Genomic DNA, 23,613 nt, shown 5'->3' on the forward strand with positions numbered 1-23,613 from the left:
AGTGTCAGCAGATGAGATAGCTTTATAAACTAGTGTTGAAGGTCATGTGTCACCATTTTTATCACACTCTAGTTATTACAAGCAAGTCAAACCCTAAATTCTCTATTTTATGGAATTAAGTGTGAAAGAATACCATGTTCTCAAACTAGTACACTCTGTCTTCTTCCACAATGTTTTTACATTGCGCCTACTTGCTACAAGTCTCAGTCATTATGGCATTAGGTTCAAGCTCAAAGTGCAAGATCTTACCATCTTTATGAGGTTCAGATGGGGGCTGAGTGGTTTTTTTTTAGCCATTTTTTCCCCTATGGAATCTCCAGGGTCCAAAGGACTCTTCATTTTCACTCGTCTCTTTCAGTCCAAACAAGCAAGCAGGGGTTTTGCTACTACATTGTTTTAAGAACTTTTGAATCTACTGTGAATTTCATTGGGGTTCATGCCATTAGAAAAGGCACTTTGACAGATCTTTTTGTGACAGGCTTTTCACTTTGGGCTTCCTGTGAAGATATACTGGGACAATTTCTTTAAGATTTATGTACCTTAATGATCCTTAACAGAATTTTGAGGCACTGCCTTCAGTCTTCCTGTAGTCTTCATAAAGGGACTTATAGTCATGTTCTTGGATTCATCTTTACATGGATCCAAGTAGCACCATAGTTTTGATATTATCCCATAGGCCATTTATTTTAGCATTATTTGACAGTTTGATGTGTGCAGATAACTACAAATGGGAAAAAGATATTTGAACCCAATAATTCTTGATTCCTTTATTTAATAGTCTTTCTTTAGCTTTTCTTTCATGTCAGTTTTACTTTCAATTGCTATGTACCAAGATTCTTCTTTCTAGGTTTCAGTATTTTTTCTTCATTGGCTTTGAAGCCCTTTCTGTAGTCTCTTTTGGGGCCATCAGTCTTCCTAACAATCGCTTTGAAAGACTTTTTGGCTTTTCTTTTTGTTTCCTTTTTCTAGGTCCTTTCTACTTCTCCCTATCTCCTGATTCTACATATTTTTGTTTGTTGCTGTTTTTAATAGTGGCAACTCATATTTAATGTCAGTATCTAGGTCAGTTATTGGTATGTAATAAACCACCTCAAAATTCAGTGTCTCAAACATTTATTTTGCTAACAATCTGCAGTTCAGGCAAGGTTCAGTGATGCTCTCTCCTTTCTTCTCCACTTGGAATTAGCTAGAGTGACCTGAAGCTGGGGAGTTTAACCATGCTTGTTCTTTCACATGTCTGACAGTTGAATATGGCTTTTAACTAGGCCTTTAGCACAGTAAATCAACTAGACCACCTACATGAGGATTCACCTATAAATTGGGCTTCCTCACAATATGGTGTAGATTCTAAAGGTAAGCTTCCCTAGAGAAAGTTACACAAACTATATCACATTTTCTAAACCAGCATTAGAAATCACACAGCAGTCTACCATATTCTATTCACTAAAAGCCAGTTATTAAGTCCAACTCATTCATATCCAGGAGAGGAAATTTCATGTGAGAAATGTCAAAGAATTTATAGATATTTTTTAAATCACCACTCTTTTTTTTTTTTTTTTTTTTTTTGGTACCACTAATTGAACTCAGGGGCACTCAACCACTGATCCAGCCACATCTTCAGCCCTACTTTGCATTTTATTTAGACACAGGGCTTCACTGATTTGCTTAACGCCTTACCGTTGCTTTGAACTCAGGATCTTCCTGCCTCAGTTTCCCAAGCCACTGGGATTACAGGGGTACACCACCACATCAGACTAAAACCACCACTCTTATCATTGTATCTAAAGGAAACTAATTTTTCCCAACTCAGTACCACTGAAATCCTACCAAATTTGTGTTATTTTTTGTTTAGTATGCTTCCTCATTATGTTGGTAGAATCAAGATTATGTGGGTACAGTCTACAAGATTATGCTATGGAATTAAGTAATTTATGCCCCCTCCCCCCAAAAAAAATGTATGGATTATTTCACTAAATTTTATGTGCTCCTTACCAAGAAACAGTACTTCTTGGAATGCAATTCAAATTAACATAGAACATTGGCAGTTCAGAAAGACTTATGACGTATCCAAATTTACAAGTTTCATTATTTACGTCTATTTTCAAAGTGTTGTTCTGGAAGCCATCTATTAATGTAGATCTATATAACTCAATATGATTGTCCCTAAAACTTTATATATAATGGGGAGTGTGGATGGGAGGGAAAAAATAAGAGATTTTCTACTGAGAGATGTCTTGGAATTATTTTAAGAAGGAAAGACATGCTGTATGACCAATGTGATTCTGCAACCTGTACAATCAGAAAAATGAGAAATTGTACCCCATTTGATTCAAACGTATGAATTGTCAAGATCATTGTACTCTCATGTGTAACTAATAAAAAATATGCATATTGAAACACAAAAAGTAAATAAAGTCATCATTTCAGATTTTCCCAAAAAAAAAGAAGGAAAGACATGAAACAATTATTTTTAAAAATTAGAGTCTAAGATCAAGTGCTAATATTCTGTGGTAAATATTGTGAGTGTAAAGATTATGTTTTTGTGGCTCCTGGTAGTTTTAATTAACTTTTTGGTTTTCTGAGTAATTTAAGGAACTACATTCTAAGAATATATTTGATCACACCAATTTTATGTCAGAATTTATTATTAGTTTTGTGTTAGACTCTTCTTAGCCTGCTTCATTATAAAGCTATTATTTTGTTCATGCAGATTGATGACCTTGCAGCAAAATTGGAGACTGCATCTTCAAAATGTCTACATCTGGATAAAAAAAATCAGTTTCTTCATCAGGAGCTATTATCCATGAAAACTATGCAAAAAAAATGTGAAAAACTAGAGAAGAATAAAAAAAAATTAGAACAAGAAGTAGTAAACCTTAAAAGTCATATAGAAAAGAAGAATATGGAAGAACATGGTCAACTAGAACAGTATAAACAGGAGATTGAAGACAGAGCAAGACAGGATTTAGTGGAAAAATTAAAACAAGTGAATCTATTTTTAAAGGTCAATTTATAATGTGCTTTAATTCATTTCACTGCAAATTATATTTTGAATGCATACATTTTGATTTCTCTGCTTTGTTTTGTAGGTCTTTTAGGAAAATTATTTCTGATATTCCTTTTAAAAGTTCAGTTTCTTTCATTATTATAATTAAACTGATCTTTTGACTCTTAATGCCAACAAAACTATTAGGAGGAAAAGAAAAAATTATGATGTAGTAATTATACCACTTTTGAATTGTTCTTAAGTTACATTGTTCAATTTTTTTAAATTTTGAATTGATTCTATAATTATTTATAGTATTGGATTACATAAGTACTAACATGAAAATGATTCAGGGCTCAAGATATAACCCAGTGGTAGAGCACTTGCCTGGCATGTTTGAGTCCCTGGGTTCCATCCCCAACACTGTGCAAAAATAAAATTCTAAATGATTCAATTTTTTATAATTTAGATTAATACAGTTGATATTGATGGTATAAATATTTTAAACTCCAGCATATTTTTTTCATATATTTGGAATTTATTTCTAAGTCACTGACTCAGAACTAAAGGAAATAAATATACAATAATTGTTTGGATTATAATTATTCTTTTAATTTGCTTTAGACACAAGCAGCATCTCAGGAAAATTTGGAACAGTTAAGAGAAAGTAATAATGCCTCAATAAGAAGTCAGATGGAACTCAGAATTAAAGACCTGGAATATGAACTGTCTAAAATGAAAACACAAGAAGATTCTAATAAAATAGAACTGGAAAAATATAAACAACTCTATGTAGAAGAATTTAAAATTAGAAAATCATTACTGAATAAACTAAACAAGTAAGTCGAAACAATCATACAGAATAAATTAAGTTCATTAATTTGTCTCTAAAAACAATCTTTAGTTAGATTCATAAGATCAGTAAGATGGGAAAGATAATTATTGACTTAATTTTGGAAAATATTGCTGGTAAATGAACTTACCTTTAAAAGTAAAAGTCTGGGACAGTTTATATTACTTCCTTCATTTGTTTGTTTGGTTGGTTGGTTAGTTGATTTGGTTTTATATGGTTTTTAACCCCTTAATATTCTCATATGGATAACCTGATTTATTAGTCTTAAGAAAGTTTTATTATTATCAGATTACTTGTCAGCATTCCCTTAAATGAAAATATCAACAAGTTTGGGGATATTATGACATAAACCCAAAGGGTAAATTGCTATGAATAACACTCTCCAGGCACATTCTGCCACTGAATGAGTTAATTTTCCTTATTTTGATGATTGATATTATATTATATTAAAGTATACCTAGAAACAAAAAGTTCTTTAAAGTTTTTCTTCTCTATAAATAAAACAAAATGTGATATAGGAAAAGAGTAACAGTGATGAGAGAAATATAATTTGCAAAGTCATTAAAAACAAGTTCTTGGTCATGTGAGGGGGTGTTTAGAAGGCAGAAAGGGCTGGTCCCTCCTCTGATGCCTTGGAAATTATTATATGAGCTAATTGCCTTAGTAGCAGCTTTAAGTTCTTTTTAATCACCAACCCGGCTATCTCACCTACCCCTAAAGGTTGATGTCAAGTGTTTAATTTCTTCAAAGTAATGGTGAAGTACATGGTCTAAGCAAATGCTTGCAAATATCTTTGAGAAATGTTTTTGAAATCCCTAAAATAGTTGAGTAAATACAGTATTCCCAGCTTTTTTTTTTTCAGTTTCATATTTTTAATTATATTTAAGGAGTACTATGAGTTCTATTTTACATACTAAAATGGCTGTCATTGCCAAGAAAATTAACATATCCATCATCTCTCATAGTTACCCTTTAAATACAAATATCCCTAATGAAATCCTCAAGAATCTTGTAAGCAGAGCCCTTTAAAACATGCAACCAATTAAAAAAAAAAAGAAAATACAAATTGCAAAAAAAGAAAAATAAATAAATAAAATAAAACAGCACCAGGAGTTATCTGGTTATCTGTACATCATTGATAGCCATTTCTCTCCCTCCTACTTTGAATTACTTGTTTGTTGTTCTTTAAAACAATTTTAAACCAATAATTGTATAAAACTCTTTAATTTTAAAAGTCAGTTTTTAAAAATTCAAGTCATTTATGAGTCCTTCCGGGAAATATAAGATACTACATATTTTCCTTTTGCAATCTTCACAGGGCTAATGAAAGACTACAGGATGTCAATACTCAACTTCTTGTGGAAAAACAGAACAGATCTTTACTCAGCACTGTTAGTCCAAGGCCTGTCGTAGAGTGCTCTTGTGTTGGAAGTCTTAATAATAGTTTGGTACTCAACAGAAGTTATTTTCCAAGAGAAAACTTAGTGGTTCCTACTTCTAACCCAAAGCCTTCAAATAAGAGCATGGAGAACTACTTAGCTGAGGTTAGTTATGTTTTTTTCCCCCTTTTGGTCTCAGATTTCTGTTATAATTTTCTTTTTAATTTGGTAAAATACAGAGTTGTTTAATGTGTGTTAAGTGAAGTTGACAATAATCTGTGTTAATAAAATAAATTTAAGATTTTTTTTAAAGTTTCTGTTGTTCATTTTCAAGAGATACTCATTTGTTAACTTTATTCATTAAATGAATTGATCCAACTTTTTTGAAAAGCTGCCTTTAAATTAGATTTTAAAAAATGAATATTTCTGCTTATAACTCAGCATATACTTTGAGATGGTTTGGCTTACTTTCTAAGAAATTTTCATCTTTTAAACTCTAAGAAATTTAAAGTTTTCATGCACCATCCCAAGTTTTCTACCTTCCTCTAATCATAAGTGAATGATTGACATCCACAAACTAAACCACATATATATGTGTATAATTTAAAGAAATCTAATATAACTTTTTAAAGATCAAACCTGCAAAAAAAGATTAATTTGTTTTTAAGTTACAATTTTTGCCATTTTCACAAATAAGAATATTTTCTTAATTACTAGGATCTTTATCTCAAATATAGTAAAATATGCTATTGCTGCATACTATTTATTGCTATTATAATAGTTTTTAAATAGATCAATTAAGCAATATTTGAAATTTTAAGTGAAGTTCACCTGTGTCTATCTTGCCTTCATTTGAATGATTGATGACTAAGATGGCAGTGATACCAAGAGTCTTGTTTCATCATTTTATTAGCTTAGTTTTACATTTTTTATGAAAAAAAATGAGGATGAGGGTCTAGTACCTCAGAGGTATGAAATTGGAATACTACCTGCAAAAAGAGAATGAACATTAAATACTTAAATAAATTATTAAGCATGATTCAAATATAAAATGTTCAATTATTTAATAGAAAAAAATCAAGAAATATATCATTTTACATGAGAATGGTAAATGTAGTGTAAATGTAGTTGCAATGAAGAAGATGATTTGGGAAAAAGTTTTTTCCCAAATTTTTCTAGATGAAAGCAGCAGGTTTTGTTTTGTTTTAGTATTTCTGGACATGTTGAAGAATAATTTATTTTTAATTTAATCTAGCAGTTTCAAGATATACATTATTTCTTTGTGGAACATTATCTTGCCAATTCGTAGTAGATATTGAAAAACACTCTCCTATCAAGATACAAATACATGTCTGTATAGCTACTGAAGAATGAATGCCTTGAAAGGTTTTTTTAAAAAATAAATTTATTTTATTTATTTACTTTTATTTAGTGCTGAGGATTGAACCCAATGTCTCACATGTGCTAGGCAAGTACTCTACCACTGAGCTACAACCCATCCCCCTTTGACAGGTCTTATAAAATTATCATTTACAAATTTTTTAAAGAAAAAAGTTCCCTTCTATAGTTGCAAGGAATTTTACTTTTCCTGTTAGGAAAATAAAATATAAATAATACTACAAAAGGTGCTAACATACCATCTAAACTGATAGAAAATGGTAGGATATTTATTGGTTTTTGGGTTTGGGTATGGTTTTGTCTTGTTTTTTTTTGTTGTTGTTTTTTTTTGTACCAGAAGTTGAAACTAAGGGCACAACCCACTGAGCCACCTCTCCAGCCCTTTTTGTTTTTAATTTTGAGACAGGGTCTTACTAAGTTGCTGAGGTTGGCCTTGAATTTGCAATCTTCCTGTCTTAGACTCCCTATTTTCTGGGATTACAGGAATGTGCCACCACATCCATCGAAATGGTAGGTTTTTTTGTTTTTTTTTTTTTAAAGAGAGAGTGAGAGAGGAGAGAGAGAGAGAGAGAATTTTTTTTAATATTTATTTTTTAGTTCTTGGCGGACACAACATCTTTGTTGGTATGTGGTGCGGAGGATCGAACCCGGGCCGCACACATGCCAGGCGAGCGCGCTGAAATGGTAGGTTTTTTAATGAGGTATAATAAAACAAGACATAAAGACTTATATGATTCCAGAAAGAAAATGTTAAAACTAGCATTGATACTAAACTTTTTACCCAACTTGCTTATTTCCAAGTTTTTAATATTTTGGACCATTCCTCTTATAAAGTTCTATCTCATAGCATTTTTTCCTAACTTTAAATAAAATTGTTATATTATTGCTCTGTTCTATGATTTCAGTAGTACTGGTTGTTGATCGAGTTTTCTCCATGTTCTTATCATTTAGTTCTTATTTTATCTACTACATTATATGAAATTTAGCCTTGACACTTAGCACCATTGTAGTGACAATTACTACATATGTTTTGCTAATTTGTACTTTTAGTTTTTGCATTCTAATATAAGTCTTAGATGTTGTTCTATAGAACAAACACATAGTTTTATTTGTTTTTATTCATTTTTATTATTAAAAATGCAGAGGTTGGGGCTGGAGATGTAACTCAGTGGTAGAGTTTGGGTTTGATCCTCACACCACATAAAAATAAATAAATATATTGTGTCCATCTCCAACTAAAAAAATAAATAAAAATAAAAATGCAAAGTTTTGGCCTAAACAACAGATATGTCACTACTTAGATTTTTTGGTATGTAGAATTCTTTTCTGATAACTGAAATCTTTTTTGTTTTGTTTTGGGTGCCGGGGATTGAATCCAGGGCTTCATGGGTGCTCAGCACACACAGTACACTAAATTATATACCCTGCCCTGATAAGTGAAATCTTAAAAATGTATTCCCATTTGATAGAAGATAAAACTTACTTCCTAATACAGTGTGTGACACAAAGTAGTAACTCAGTAAATATTTTAAATAGGGAAGTTTCCCCAGTGCCCCATGATGGTAGAGATAGGCAAGTGCTCCTAACACTGAGCCACATCCCCAGCCCATTGATTGGTTTGGGATTTTGGGTGTATTACTAAAACTTCAAAATTTGAAGTGACTTATTTAAGCATGACTCTACTTCTCAAATGTCCATTTAATTTTATCAATTCTTATTCTCAATATGACAGTCCAAATACATCAAAACCAAAACAATATTCCTGAAACTTTTAACTTTTTACATGAGGGACCATTGTATCTCCACAGACTTTGGGGGGTCATATTTCTTCCCAAGTAAATATAGACCTGTTTTCATCACCAAGGAAATGCCTGTCTGCTCAGAATTGTAACTCTAATCACACTCATATAGTTATGCTTATTACTGTGAAGACAGAGTTAAATAAACTTGTTTATTATACCAGCTAAATGTTATATAATTACTCCAGTCCTCATTTCATTTTATCTATTAAGCCAGATGCCATTTAATCTTTTAGAAAATTCAGATAATCTTTCAACTTCTTCTAATTTTCTCCTTTCATTTATTTTGTATGGCTCTGTACTTCATTTTTCAGTTTCCCAGTTAACAAAGGGACAAAATACAAGTGTTATTTTCTTTATATATTACCCTATTTATAATTTGATAGTGAATTGCAGTGGTTTAAAACATAAACAACTGTTTTCATTATATTTGAGTGGATATTTTTATAACATTTGAGTGCTCCTTGAGAGAATGATGTCAAAATTTAATTTTTAAAAATTGTTACTAAAAATATATTAATGGTGGAAGGTGTGTATGTACATAGTACTATGTATATTTATAAAAGTGGTCTCAAAAAGAGAATGAAACATTATTTTCTAACATGTAAGCTCAAGTATCATTTAATAGGAGCCTGTCAATAAATTCTCTTAAATAAATAAACATTTATTTTTATTGTCCTTTTCTACTATTGATTTCACTGTATTACTCTAACTCTAAAATCTTACTTTTAACCTTTCCCCTGTGTAAAATGGGGATTGTTTTGAAATATATACAATAAGAATACAAAAAGAAGAAAATATTAGTCTAAGTCAATAGTCATCTTTCATGGGCTATTGTGTGATAGGCAGCAAATAACACTCTTCCTCCCCATCTCAGTTCAGAATATAGGAGTCCAGCAGAGGGAGATCAACACACTAACTTTATTCCTAACACATAACAACTAATGGGTGATTGTGGCTTAGATGTACAGTATAGTGGTCTTCTGATGCTTCATTACAGATGAGATGCTTACATACAAAGTTGTAAGTAGAAGAAACAAATATTTGACATCTATTCTGGGAGCAGGCTACCTGCAGAGATGACAGAAGACCTGATTTCACATTATTGTGGGCAGATATATCTCTTGAAGAGATGGCATATTTAGGCCAGTGCATTCAGTGTGCTTCATCTAGTTTTTACACATTAGGTAAATCTCTCCTTCTCTCATGAGTAAGGTAGCGAGAATACAAGTCCTCACTTGAGGCCAGGGAATGAAGTTCTCCTGTCATTTCTGCCTGGATTTAAATTATAATTGAAACTAAACTCACTTCTTTATATATCCCATTATCACTTTATATGTTCCAGTATTCCTTATATATCTCTTAATGATGAGAAGTCAAGAAGTATGCTGGACGGTAAAAACAAATGTGTTTTGTGTATTTAATTTTTCTATAAATAATTTGAATAATTTATTTGTGGAATAATTTTGGTAAATCCTATTTGGAGAAAATGAATAGTTCTTTTTAAAAAAATATTTTTAGTTGTAGATGGACACAGTACCTTTATTTTGTTTATTTAGTTTTTTTAATGTGGTCCTGGGGATCAAACCTAGTGCCTCACACATGCTAGACATGTGCTCTATCACTGAGCCACAACCCCAGCCTATGAGTTCTTTTCCTTTAAGGAATAATTTTCTCAGTTTACAGCTTGCTTGGTTCAACATGAAAATTTTTCTCCTTTGAGTTCTCTGTTCTGTAATGTCTAAACTTTCTGCTTTTAAGTTTACTTAAGTATTAGAAGTTATGATATTAATTTGTATTCCTTTATTTGTATTGATAACTTTTAGAACTTACAGTTTATTAGAGAGCTACTCTTATATCTTAGACTTAAACATTATTGAGCTACTCTTATATCTTAGACTTAAACATTATTAAGCTACATGAAAAAGTTTTACATATGAATTTTCTCTGAGCCACACTTAAAAATCTCTCTCTCTTTCCTAAATATGAGAGAAGTAGTTGCAAAGAACTCCAAGCTCAGTAAGAAGACCTAAAGCCCATTCCTGACTTGCAACCAGTTGGCTTTGTGACCTCAACCAACTTATGTCTGAGTTTATTTTGGTTCTTATATAAAATTAGGATTGTTTTTACTTTCATAATTTTCTAAACATTTTTTCAAACAGTAGAACTTTTTTAAAATGGTATGAAACTGTATTATATTAAACATAGAAGTAAAGCTATCTGACTAAAGGATGTCTAGAGGTTTTAAAGCTCTGACTTCCTTAACCCATTATCCTTCAGTCTCACCCTTTAGTATCTTAGATTTCTATGGACATAGTTTGAAAACAGCCAATTAGGGGATAATTCTTCTAATAAGTTAAATGCGTGGTACAGAAATTGTTCTATTCTATATAATTTTCTCACTTTCTTACTTTTTTTGAAAAATGGAAAAGTTTAAATGAAGTTGCAAATGTTCTCCCTTTATTAAGGTTGTACTTCAGGCTTCCTTCATCATCTGAAACACAATCTCCACATAAAAATAAACAGAAAGGCTACAGAGAAAATGAGGAGTGTTTTTATTAAATATGTATTTGACTTCATAATGAGATAATATAGCTTTCAGTTTAATATTAAGCATAACATGAAGATTAGCAACTTGCTAAACTTTTTAAATTTCTTCTGATAACATTTAGTTTACCTTAAGCTATTTTACCTTGTGAATTTCAAAAGACTTTGCTATTGAGTATAGTTGTGCACACCTGTAATTCCAGCTATTGTGTGGCTGAGGTAGGATTGCAAGTTCCAAGACAGCCTGGGTAACTTAGAAAAAACCCTCTATTAAAACAAAATTTTTAGGAAAAAGGCTGGGGATATAGTTCAGTGATAGAGCATTTGCCTAGCATGTGTGAGGCTCTGGATTCAATTCCATTCCACCAAAAAATAAAAATAAAAAACAAGCATTTGAAGTACCCTTATCTAAAAATACGACAGTGATTAGTGTCACCAAGATACATTTCTTGTTTGTTTTTTCCTTCCATAATCTGTGGAACTCTATTAAACCATTCAACTGAATACAACAGTTCTGAATTTCTACTAAGGGAAATATGAGGAAACGATGATTTAATAGGAAAGTTAGAATTAAATGAAAGGCTTTGTTTCTTGTTTTGTTTGTTTATTTGTTTGTTTTTTGTGGTACAGGGGAATGAACCCAGGACACTTAACCCCTGAGGCACAGCCTCAGCCCATTTTTCATTTTTTATTTTGAGACAGGGTCTCACTACGTTGCTGAGGCTGGCTTTGAACTTGCAATCCTCCTGCCTCAGCCTCCTGAGCCACTGGGATTACAGGTGTTCACCATCATACACTACTGAAAGGCACTTTTTAAGTTATTTAATATTTGTCGAATTTAACTTGTGAACTAAACTACCCCATCCTCTCACCAGCCAGCACAAAATTGAAGTCTTCAGCACACTGGACCTCTTTAAGTATGCTTTCAGGTGACCATCTCCAGAGCAGCCCCCTCCCTCAAGGTGTTCTGAGTCTTTTTCCCTCTCAGCTTTCCTTTCTTCATTGGATCTCATTCCCAAAGAGCAGTTGCCCTTAGCTGTCATTAATGGTATAAAGTATTCAAAGGTCAGTGAAAACTTGGGAGGGAATTTATGGAGGGGGAGCCCACTCCATATCCAGAAAAGAGGGTACTACTTCTACTAGGTGCTCTTTAAGAGTTCGGAGGAAAAACTGCCACTTAAAATTTGTTATATCACAAGTATTCTCTAGAGAGAAAATTCATATATTGAGTACAGGGCTGAAGGTACAGCTAAGAAATAGAATGCATATTTACCATCCATAATGCCTTGAATTTAATCCCCTGCACCAAAAGGGGAAGAAAAAAAAAATGGAAGGAAAAAGAGAAAAGGGGATTTCTTCAGTATAAAACATATCTTTTGAAAGCAAAATTTTTGTATTATGCAGATATTTGTGGGTGAAATATAAAGACATAATAAAATCTATTACCTATAGTTAATTATAATAGAAGAGCTTTTGGGTGAAAAGATAATAACACAACATTGGTAGTTGCTTAATTCAAGTCATAAAAATATATTTTACATTTGACATAATGTTTATTAATAGTAATATGATTCTTTCAATAAAGGCTTCTCCTTTCATCCAGTATTGAGTTATTTGTACAAAACTTGTCTGTAATGCTGCTGTCACAGAAATGTTAGCAAAAACAGTGGCTTAAGATATTAGGAAACCTGTCAATCAAAACAATTTGTCATCCCACCTAAAATTCCTGAAGGTTTTAGATATCACATTATCATCATATTTGTTATGTTCAGTATCTATGTTAGGCCCTGTTTAGAGCACTCGTAAGAGAATAGCTTTTCTACAAAAATATTTAAGAACATTCTAGATTTGGACACCTGCAAAATAGTTTGAAGTATCCCTACACATTTCTGTAGTTAAGTAGATAACTATAACAAATCAATGTTTTAAAAAATTGACCCTAATTTCTGAAAAGAAATAAAAGTTACATTTGAAGAGCTGTATATTTTTTCTTTGTTTCCAAATGTAGAAAGTCATGAGTCAATGAAAAGTTAACTTTGAAAACTGACTCTAACATATTTATCCTTTTTTTCAAGCAAATTTTCTGAAATCTTTGCATCCGTATTAACAAAAAAATGTTTGTTCATAATCCAAATAGTATAATGTTTTAAATCATTTGTCAGTGGAATTTTTAGATAACAAATGATACCACTTTATTTATTTGTTTAAGATTCTTTGCAGAAAAATTAATAACATAAAACATATATTAAAGTTTGATTTTCTAAAAGTAGAGAATGGAAATGAAAAATCCATTAGAGTAAAAAGATGAGAAATTTTATAAAGGGCAGAGTTGCTTAGAATCACAAAATCATGCTTTCAGTATAAGATATGAATTGAATTGATTAACCTTTGTGTTAATAAAACAGCATCCTTCTTAGAAGTCTTAACTCCATGGGAAAAGAAAACATCCAAGAGTTTGTGTCATTACCGTAATCACCTTACTAGCAATGTGTGGCTTTTAAAATCTTAGAGATTTGCAGTCTTAGTCTGCAAAATGACATTTCAGATTTACCAAATTAAAAATCCACCTGTGTATGCTGAATGTGTAAGTGCTAGATGTGGCTTTAGATTCTGTCCCTGAAGCTTAACATAGCTGGCCCTGGCAGCATGGGGAAGCCCCCCATGAATGTAGTAAGCAGCTTGCCTGGGTCACCATGGCCTGACCTCAAACCAGCTTAAGGCTTTTAAATCCTCTCTCAGAATTTGCAATTCCAGCCTCTCTCCTTCCTAGTGAGAGAGCAAGTGGGAAAGGATTAAATATAGCCATAGAGGCTCATCAGGACACTTGATAACTCTGGAGTTTTTAAAAGCTCCCAAGAGAGGATTTTTCAGCTAAATGCCAACCCCAGAAATAATTCCATTTTAAACAGTTCTCATTCATCCATCCTCCACTACAAAGGCTAAGCTTGACTGCCTTTAGCCAGGCAGACACACTAATGTATGTTTTATTCAGCAATGTTATACAGAAATCCACTAGTTGAGTTTGGGAATAGGAAATGAAATTGCCTCTCAGTGTAAGGAATGGCCCAAGCCAGCTTCCTATTTGATTTTTTTTTTTTTAACTGATGGATGGTGCAACATGTCTACATAGCTATTACTAAACTTTATATAATGTGTGATTTCAGTTCACCTTGAAAAATAATCTCCTTACATGTAGCAGTACATTATATTACTGTTAGTATTTCCATTTTGAATCCTTGTTATTGCAATGTAAAAAGTAATGCCTACTTTTTAAAACGTGTTTGATATGCTAAGTATTGTGCACAACTTAAACTTTTTTTTTTTTTTGCTTTTTCTGTTTTCTGGTTGTGTGCTTCCTTTTACAACAGCCTCTAGAAACAGTTTCTGAAAGTTACTGAGCTGTTTGTAATGCAGATGTACTTAGGGAATATGTAAAATAATCATTTTAACAAAAGAAATAGATAGTTAAGATTCAATACTAATTCAGGAAAAGGGTTTCTTGTGTAAAACGTTTATCTTTGGGTTCAGTGTTTGTCTTTGGTTTTACAAAATAATGTGTATTTTCAGTATTTTCTATATAATATCATAAATTGTAGAGCGATTGCAATGTATAAATAAAATGGGTAAATTTTTTTGGAAAAAGAACATCCTTCTGAAATGATATATATATACTTAATTGGCCAATATTATTTATATTTTTCATCAGATGAAGTACATCTAAATTGTACATATAAATTCTCTATTACCTAATACTGAAAATAGGAATTTTGTTTTATTTGTAATTTTTGTAAAGTAATTCTCAAGTTAGATCTAATTTCTAAAAGCCTTATTTAAATTAGGCCACATGTTTCTAAGTGATATAACATTCTCATAATAATGTCTCCTATTTAGCTTAAATGTTATAAATACTGTTTAACTTATTTCAGATGCAGCAGAAGTTGGAAAAAAGTATAACTAGAGAACTAAAAGAAGGTATGTGGACAAAATTCATTTCATTTAGATTAATTTATTTATGAAATAAACTATAAATTGCAAATGGCATCCCTTTCCTTTGTTTAATAGATTCTACATTAAATATTATTTTCTAATATACTTTGAGTGAAAGATGTAAATTATAGACATTGCTAATGAAGAATATACTTATTCCTCACTTATTTATGTTCCATAGCTTTTAAAATTTTCAACAAATCCATGTAACTCTTTTTTGCTCAACACTTTCTTCTTCACTTCTGCCATCCCTATGAAACTTATGAAACTGTCAATCTTCACACTGAAATTGTTCTTATAAAAGAAAGTTATTATCAAATACTCAGGTTTGTAACAAAATCCTAGCCTCATCTAAGTAACACTTAGTTAAGCAATTGTAGTTCATTAACTATCACATGATAAATCTCATTTTAAATCTCCTGTCACTTACTTAGTCATTGCTTTATGCTTTGCCCTAAGGAAAATTCCAAATTCCTTAGCATGAACTAAAAATACCCAAACCAATTTGATTCTTGGCATTTTCTGTATTCAGTTTTATCTCTTTTATCACTTAGTGTGCTCTGCTTCTTGGCTCTAGACTCTAGCCACACTGAACCTCTTATAATTCCACAAGTGTTCTTCATTACTTCTAGCTGTTTGCATGTACTTCTTTCCTCTTTCTGTCATACTTTGTCCTTATCCTTTGGGTATCAAATTACATATCACCTCCAAAAAACCTACAATACTGATACAAACTGGGATACAAATCCCTTCTGTGTGTTTCAGTAGTGCCCTATTTGATACGTGATTCTATAGCACATGCCTGTCCATTTGTGTTTTCAGGTTGTGGTATATGATTGTTGTGATGAACTGTATCATCTTGTCATTCCAGTGCTTGTCATAGTACCTTAGAACATAGTGGTTGAACTGATGACTGGGGAAACCAGAACTCTGATACCCAGCTATAGTGATATTCAGTGTGCAACAATGAACAAATTATATTTAATAGTGATTCTGAATTATAAATATACATACATATTAACACTGATAAAATTCTCAATTTTAATTTTATATTGTTTAAATATAAACAATATAATTATGATAATATAGTTCTTTCTTTTTCTCTCCAGTGGCTGATGAACTTGAATCTGGGTCCCTTAGAGCTTCTCCCCTAGGATCTACTCATAAGTCAAGTCAAGATCTACTTTCAGAAGCATCACAAGAATATGTAGAGATTTTAAAGAAAAAATACATGATCTGAAAGATAACATGTCATCTATTAGACTGTTTATATAACAGTTAACATGGTTTCCCAGACATGTATGATGTGAAAATTTTGAAGTAAAATATTTTTGGCTATCATATATGTATGATGAAATAATATATAATACTTTAAGCTGTTTCTTGGCATCTCTCACTAACTTTTAAATGGATTTTGCGAGTGAAAACTAGTGTTATTGACTTTTGCATACTCAAATTCTCAAAATGTCAGCTATTTAAACAGTACCCAAACAATTGTCTTGTCACTAATACTTTGGTAGAATGAAATATCATTTTAGTGATAGCTTATTTGTACTTTTCAATTTTTATTAGTATATATGTCTATAAATTTAAACATCATTTTGGTATAATGATACTGTAGCCCTTGTCAGTGTTTTAACGTAGTACAATAGTTACACTGCCATCAAACTTATATAATTTTAGTTTTATTGCATTATTTTATTTTAAGCACTAATTAATTGTTCTTTCCTCATGGAATTATTTTATGCAACTATAGTATAACAAAGTCAGGAGGTTAAAATTGATTCAGTATTAATATTTAATCTACAAAGCTTGTTCAGATTTTGCCAGATATCCCAATAATAAGCTGTATATATCCATTATTTGTACTTTTTTGCTCAGTGACGCAAAGCTATTTAACACACAAGAGAATTAAACAAATAAGTAAATATTCTAAGCATGAAAGGACACAGGTTACTATCAGAAAAATTAGCTACAGAGTTTAAGGTTGCCGCCACCACTAGAGCATATCACCAATACCAAACAATATAAACTTCCTGGAGGGCAAGAAGAGATAACTGTGACTGTCATGGAGCTGGAAAAAGTGGGCATGATATGACCCACCTATAGTCCTTTCAACTCCTTAATGAGGCCAGTAAAGAAACTAGATGAATCCTGGAGGGTGATAGTGTACTGTTTTGAGCTCAATAAAGTGGTTCCCCAATGTATGCTGCTGTTCCTTCAATGGCTTACCTGATGGACCATTTGACTATGAATAAGGAGTTCAAAAAAGACCTGGGGAGTCACCCAAGTAGTCTCTGTTCAGGGTCAGTAAGCAGAGGGGAAACTGCCTCCTTTGGTTTTAGAATTTGTGGAATTGGGGCAGTACAGATATTTCATTCTAAACATATCTGTATGAAAGTATGTGAATGAGATAGACAGCAGAGGGGTTCTGACCCTACTCAAGAGCCAAAGCAAGTTTTTTTCCCGACCTACCGCTCTGTGGTACCTCATACACTGTGAGGCAGAATTCCACCAACCAAGATCTAGGTAGAAGCTCCAGATCAGGGGCTGATACTGACCTGAAAGGCTAACAAGACCATAAGTCCCCGAAAAGGGAATACCTGGAGATAAATGAAATAAGTCTTGTCCTTTGTGTAATACCAACAGAGGGTAGAACATGGGAAGCACAGAAAGTAAACTAAGTCTTTTGAAATGTAAGTTAGAAAACTTTAATATTTTAATGGTTACTATGCGGTGAAACTCACTCCACAAAATTCTCTAATTCTCTGTGAATTAGAATGGCCAAGTAGGTAGGATGGCCACCAGAAGGATCTTTAGACAAAAGTGTCATTGGCAAGGTCCTTTGTTATCAGAACCCCTGGACACCCAGTCCAATTCCCTTATATTGATTGCTGGCAAAAGATAGTACAGAAACAGCCCTCTTGGTTGAGAGCCTGTCTGGAAGGACAGTCCAAGTTGATGTTATTTTAGACTGTATAGCCTCTAAGACCCACCTAAAGGAAACTAAACAGAGGAAAAACCTGACAAAGACAAGACATAAAGGAAACCAGTTTTTCCCCATGAGCCTTTGTGTGTGCCAGCCCTTCACCACCATTGATCTCTTGAACTGGAAAAATTATACTTCCTCCTACACAAAGACACTCTACGCCATGATTGAGCTGATGCAGTCTAATATGCAGACAAACCAACCCACCTAGATTGACGGAGGAATGCAGACAAGGTGACCAAGCAGCTTTAAAGTGGCTAGAGGAACACGCTATGGACACACAAGGCAACATCCAAGCCTATGTCCAGTCCCAGTTTTCCAAAACAGAGCCAGGGTAGGACCCCAACAAAGTGGAGGACCTCTTATAGATAAACATCAAAAGGCCCTAATAGGTAGCCTGAAAGAAGGGAGAAGGAGAAGCTTTAACATGAACAAGATATCAGAAGTACTCCAAAAGCCTGATGAAAGGCCCAGCCAGTTCTATGAATGACTATGTGAGACCTTCCAACTCTTCACTCCTGAAGACACCAGACAACAAGCAGGTAAAATAAACACAGAGAGACATTCACAGAAAACTCCTAAAACTTTGCAGGACTTTGCTAAAAAAAAAAAAAAAAAAAAATTACCAGTGAGTTGATTAAAATGGCTACCACAGTTTTCATCAACTGAGACCAAGAGTCAGACCAAAAGATGAAGAAAGATGAGTCTCCTTGCAGCTACCCTCACTGCAAACCCAGAGGTCACTCAAAGGGGGTCCCACTAAGTCAAGGCCAAAACAAGTATTAAAATTAAGTCCAGATGCAGGGCTGAAGAAACATAAATGGGAAGACAACCTTATCCCAGGAAAAGGCTGAAACTAAGCTGATGTGCCTTCTGCCTTCTAGAGGGCCATTGGAAGAAACAGTGTCCCCAGCTGAAGGACAGTTGATCTGAACCAGGCAGCCACAGGGCTTTTTAAGAGCCTTTCCTGCAAAACAATATGGATGCTGACCTCTGATATGCATTCACATTAATCTGTTGCTGGGAACCTGAGAAAACTGCATGAAATAGACACAACTCATTCTCCTATGTAAAACTGGCTACAAAATCTCAAAAGGAAGAAAGTCCACATCTATCAAAGAAAAGTTAAGTACCTTGGTTTTTATCGGACTCAGACAATGTCAACTGAGACGCCAGAGGGAACAGTGTGTTCAATTCCATTCCCTTCAAAAAGTTCCTATGTGTTGCTGAATTCAGACAGATATGAATCCCTAACTTTTTGGTTATGGGCAAACCCCTCTATCAGGCCACAAATGGGGGGTGGAGGGCAGGATCCTCTGATGTGGAAAAACAAAACAAAAACAAAAACAAAAAAAAAGCCTTTGAGGGCATTGAACAAGCACTCTCCAGTGTACCTGAACTAGGACTATCCTTGACCTCAGAAAACTTTTTTTCCTCTGTATGTCCATCCATGGTCTAGAATAGTTGTAGGAGTGCTGGGGACATGGCACCATCTAGGGGCCTATCTTTCTAAATAGCTGGATTCTATGGTTCAAGACTAGTCACCTTGTATATGGGCCCTTGCAGCCATAGCTCTTCTGGCATTAGAGGCTAACAAGGCGACTAAGGGACAGGAAATGACAATCTATAGCTATAGCCTATAGAGGTCTAATTTATATGCTAAACTGGATTACTCTCAAATTGTACTGGAAAATATTACTAATCAAACTGCTACAGCCTTTGCTTGCTATGGTTTTCTACTCGTGGTAGATTCAAAAGCTTAAATGACATAGTAGGTATTATGCTTTAAACTTGTTTATTGCTTCCATGTTTGGCTCCCTTTTAATTAAAACTATTGAGTTTACTATAGAATCAGCTATTAAAAGAAAGACAACAACTAAGATTATGGCATTATATAAAACTTTAGGCCAAGAGGATGGTGATGATCTTTAATTTAAATAATTAAATAACAATCATCAAAGGGGGAAAAGAAGCAGGCCAGAGACCCCCACCCAGAAGACCCTCACCATAATTGTTCTTGTTAACAGAATATCAGAAAAAAATTCTGCAAGAGCTCAGTGTAAGCTGGGCATGGTGGTACATACCTGTAATCCCAGCAGCTTGGGAGGTTGAGGCAGGAAGATCGTAAGTTCAAAGCCAGCCTCAGTAATGGCAAGGCACTAAACAACTCAGTGAGATCTTGCCTCTAGATAAAAATACAAAATATTTTGTATTTTGGGGATGTGGCTCAGTGGTTGAGTGCCTCTGAGTTCAATCCCCAGTGCCCACAAAAAAAAAAAGTGATCATTGTGGTTAGGACTTCCTGTTTCCTGTTGCTCTGTCTTATAAGAACTAAGTTTAACCATGGACTTGATATTACTCCTGCTTTTGTGGTGAGACATATAAAACCTCTGAAGTTTCTGAAAAAAAAACGAGGAATAAAAAGAACTTTCTGAGAACTCAAAGAAAAAAATTAGTTTGAAAAATGTAAACCTCCAAGCCCAGCCTCCAACACACACACACACACACACACACACACACACACACACACACACAGGATATAAAGTCCAAAGAGTTTCTAGACTCTTGCTCCAGAGGAGGAAAGGCATGAGCCACTGTGGACTGGCTGCAGCCAATAAACTGGCTTCCTGCCAATTACTTGGGTGTACAGCCTCATCTGTTCTACATCATTACCAACCCTATTCATATCACCCCTGGCAAGTGTCTTCAGTATTTGGATCCCTAACCCTTCCTTGCCTACTCCTCCCCCACTCTCCAAGCAGCAGCTTGCCTGGATTCAATCCTAATGTTGGAGCTGAGGGCACAGAAGAAAGGAGAAATGTAGTCGATGCCAGATTTTATAGACTGCAGCTTCCTCCAGTCTCATTCACCTGGGGTGAGCATCAAACTTCCTGACTGCACCCAACTCCATTCCTGAGACTTTGAAGCCCCTGAACGTACTGGCCTGGATACCTTGGGACACTGAAGAACTGCTGCTGCTTCCAGTGCCATTACTGGGACATCTGCTGTGACAGACTAATACTGAACTCTCACAGACCTCCACCACACTCAGCTCTCCATCTACCAATGCAGGGCTCCCCTGGCCACCTCCATCTTGGAACACTGCAACCACTGCCATAGCCTCCACCTTGGGACACTAGACAGAGCCTGGAGGCAGCCACCAACCACAATACCACATGCCACAGGGCTGCATCTCTAAACAGCCCACCCAATGCTACCACACAGCCCACCCTTGCTGCCCCATCTCTGAAAGTGGTCACCTCCATCTTGGGACACCTTCACTGCCATTTTTGGTTACCTCCACTATCACCATTGCCATCTTTAGTTGAGGCAACTTCCATCTTCGGACACCAGCCAGGGCCTGTAAGCCTAATATCAAGGTACCTACAGTCTCCCAAAACTACCCCAGCCACCAACCTAATCCAGCACTTTTATCTACATGGCTGTCCCACAGCTCTCAAAGCCTGGTCCCAATCGGCCCAATACAGAACAATTCTGCACAACAGGCATCCAGGTCTCAGTGCTCAGTCCTCACAATCTCTGGAGAGAGACATTTCTAACTAGGAAGTAGAGACAGCAGGAGTAAGAGAGATACAGTTTAGAGACTAAATGAGAGACCAAGAATTGTGGAGTCCACAGATAATATAAGGGGCTAATACCAGGCATCCATATCACATGAGTGGACCCTAAAGGAGAGCCCTGGTATGCAGTTTTCCAAAGGGAACCAGCAAGTACTATACTCCACCTCCAGGAGTTTCACCTCTAAGACCAACCCTCCCAACCTAATAACCTTTGCCATCCTGAGGATGGAGACACCAGGAAACTCCAGACAACCCCACCTATTGAAAGAGAAGGGAAGCAGCAAAGATATTGAACTCCAACAGAAACAATCATTCAATTTTCCTTTGAGATTTTTTTTTCTTGTTTTCCCACCCTCACATCCCCAACATTTGTGAAACCAAGTACTTTTCATGCATTAGTCTACTAAGGACTGGGATGTCTAAATATTATAATATAATTTTGTTGTATAATCTTTTATCTTTTATTATGACTTTTTTTTATTTTTAATTTTTTTACTCTATTTTTCTCCCACTTATCTGTCTTTCCACAATCTCGTTCTCTCTTTTCTGCTAACAGCAAACTTCTTTTGATTTCTCTTTCATTCTTCATATAATCTAATACCTTTATATTCTCACCTCCTACCTCTTTAACATCTCATCCTACACCCTCCAGGTTCTCTCTTTGCCCTGTAGACCCTTTCACAAACCTACTGTTTATATTGTAGATAATAATCAAACACACCATTTCTGGTTATTGTAACAAAACTGGAAACCTCTTAATAGGAGCTATTTGGTTTAAGACTGCATATTGTTTGCATTGGGTACTGTTAATATTGATCTCCTACTTAAATGAGAGGTATTGAAAAACCTACAGGGACAAGATATGTCTATAGGGTAGAAACTGTAATATGGATCCACACTGCTAGAGGGGAAGATAAACGAACAGCATGAAAAAAAAAATAAGGGAAGAAAGTGCCTGAAACAAACCAAGATGCTACAATAATAGAATCCATTGCTAGCACAGTAGAAGAAAAGTCAGAGAAAAAAATCAGAATGTACATAATTAAAATTATCTGTGAAATAAAGGATGATACAAAAAACCAACCACAGGCATCAAAAGATCAATAAAGAGCTACAAGAGCAAATACAGGAAGAAAAATATTACCTCAATAAAGAGATAGAGATTATGGGGAATAAAACAGAAATCCTTGAAATGAATGAAACAATAAACCAAATTAAAAACTCAAACTCACTAGAAAGCATCACCAACAGACTAGATCACTTGGAAGACAGAACCTCAGATAATGAAGACAAAATATATTATCTTGAAGATAAACTTGACCACACAGTGAAGATTGTAAGAAACCATAAACAGATTTCCAAAAATTCTGGGATAACATGAAAAGACTAAATTTAAGAATTGTTGGAATAGAGGAAGGAACAAAGATACAAACCAAAGGAATGAACAATCTATTCAATGAAATAATATTAGAAACATTTCCCAAACCTGAAGAATGAAATGGAAAATCAAATACAAGAGGCATACAGGACACCAGATGTACAAAATTACAACAGATCCATATCAAGGAACATTATAATGAAAATGCATAGCATATAGAATAAGGAAAGAATTTTGAAGGCCACATAAGAAAAGTATCAGTTTACATATAGGGGGGGAAACCAATTTGGATCTCGGCAGATTTCTCAACCCAGATGCTCAAAGCTAGGAAGTCCTGGAAAAACATATACCAAGCTCTGAAAGCAAATGGATGCCAATAAAGAATCTTATATCCAGCAAAATTAAACTACATATTTGATGATGAAATAAAAACCTTCCATTATAAACAAGTGTTAAAAGAATTTGCAACTAGAAAGCCTGCACTACAGAACATCCTCAACAAAATATTCCATGAGGAAGAAATGAAAAACACCAATGAAAATCAGCAAAGGTAGTCAATACACTAAAGGAAAAGCCAATCAAAGGAGAACCAAGTCAAATTAAAAATAAAAAAATAAACTAAAATGTCTGGGAATCATGTTTCAGTAATAACCCTGAATGTTAATGGCCTAAATTTTCAATCAAAAAACGTAGACTGGCAGATTGGATTTTTAAAA

At 34.1% G+C, this 23,613-nt stretch overlaps 1 protein-coding gene across 3 annotated transcripts in view; it reads left to right on the plus strand.

The window, feature by feature from the left end:
* ANKRD30A (ankyrin repeat domain 30A) overlaps positions 1-17,407 on the plus strand; it is a 117,608-nt gene extending 100,201 nt beyond the window's left edge. Inside the window, exons 31-36 of one of the 3 annotated variants that reach the window (XM_081267464.1) lie at positions 2,711-3,004; positions 3,611-3,825; positions 5,158-5,383; positions 7,214-7,300; positions 14,889-14,934; positions 16,059-17,407. In XM_081267464.1, the coding sequence (XP_081123590.1) occupies positions 2,711-3,004; positions 3,611-3,825; positions 5,158-5,383; positions 7,214-7,300; positions 14,889-14,934; positions 16,059-16,189 (999 nt within the window). In that variant the 3' untranslated portion in view covers positions 16,190-17,407. Of the gene's footprint in view, positions 1-2,710; positions 3,005-3,610; positions 3,826-5,157; positions 5,384-7,213; positions 7,301-14,888; positions 14,935-16,058 lie in introns of those variants that run through there. The other 2 variants (XM_081267465.1, XM_081267466.1) reach the window with 2 other exon arrangements.
* The last annotated feature ends 6,206 nt before the right edge of the window (positions 17,408-23,613 follow it).

This window comes from Spermophilus citellus (assembly GCF_964194105.1).
Source record: "Spermophilus citellus genome assembly, chromosome: 15".
Classification (NCBI taxonomy): Eukaryota; Metazoa; Chordata; class Mammalia; order Rodentia; family Sciuridae; genus Spermophilus; species Spermophilus citellus.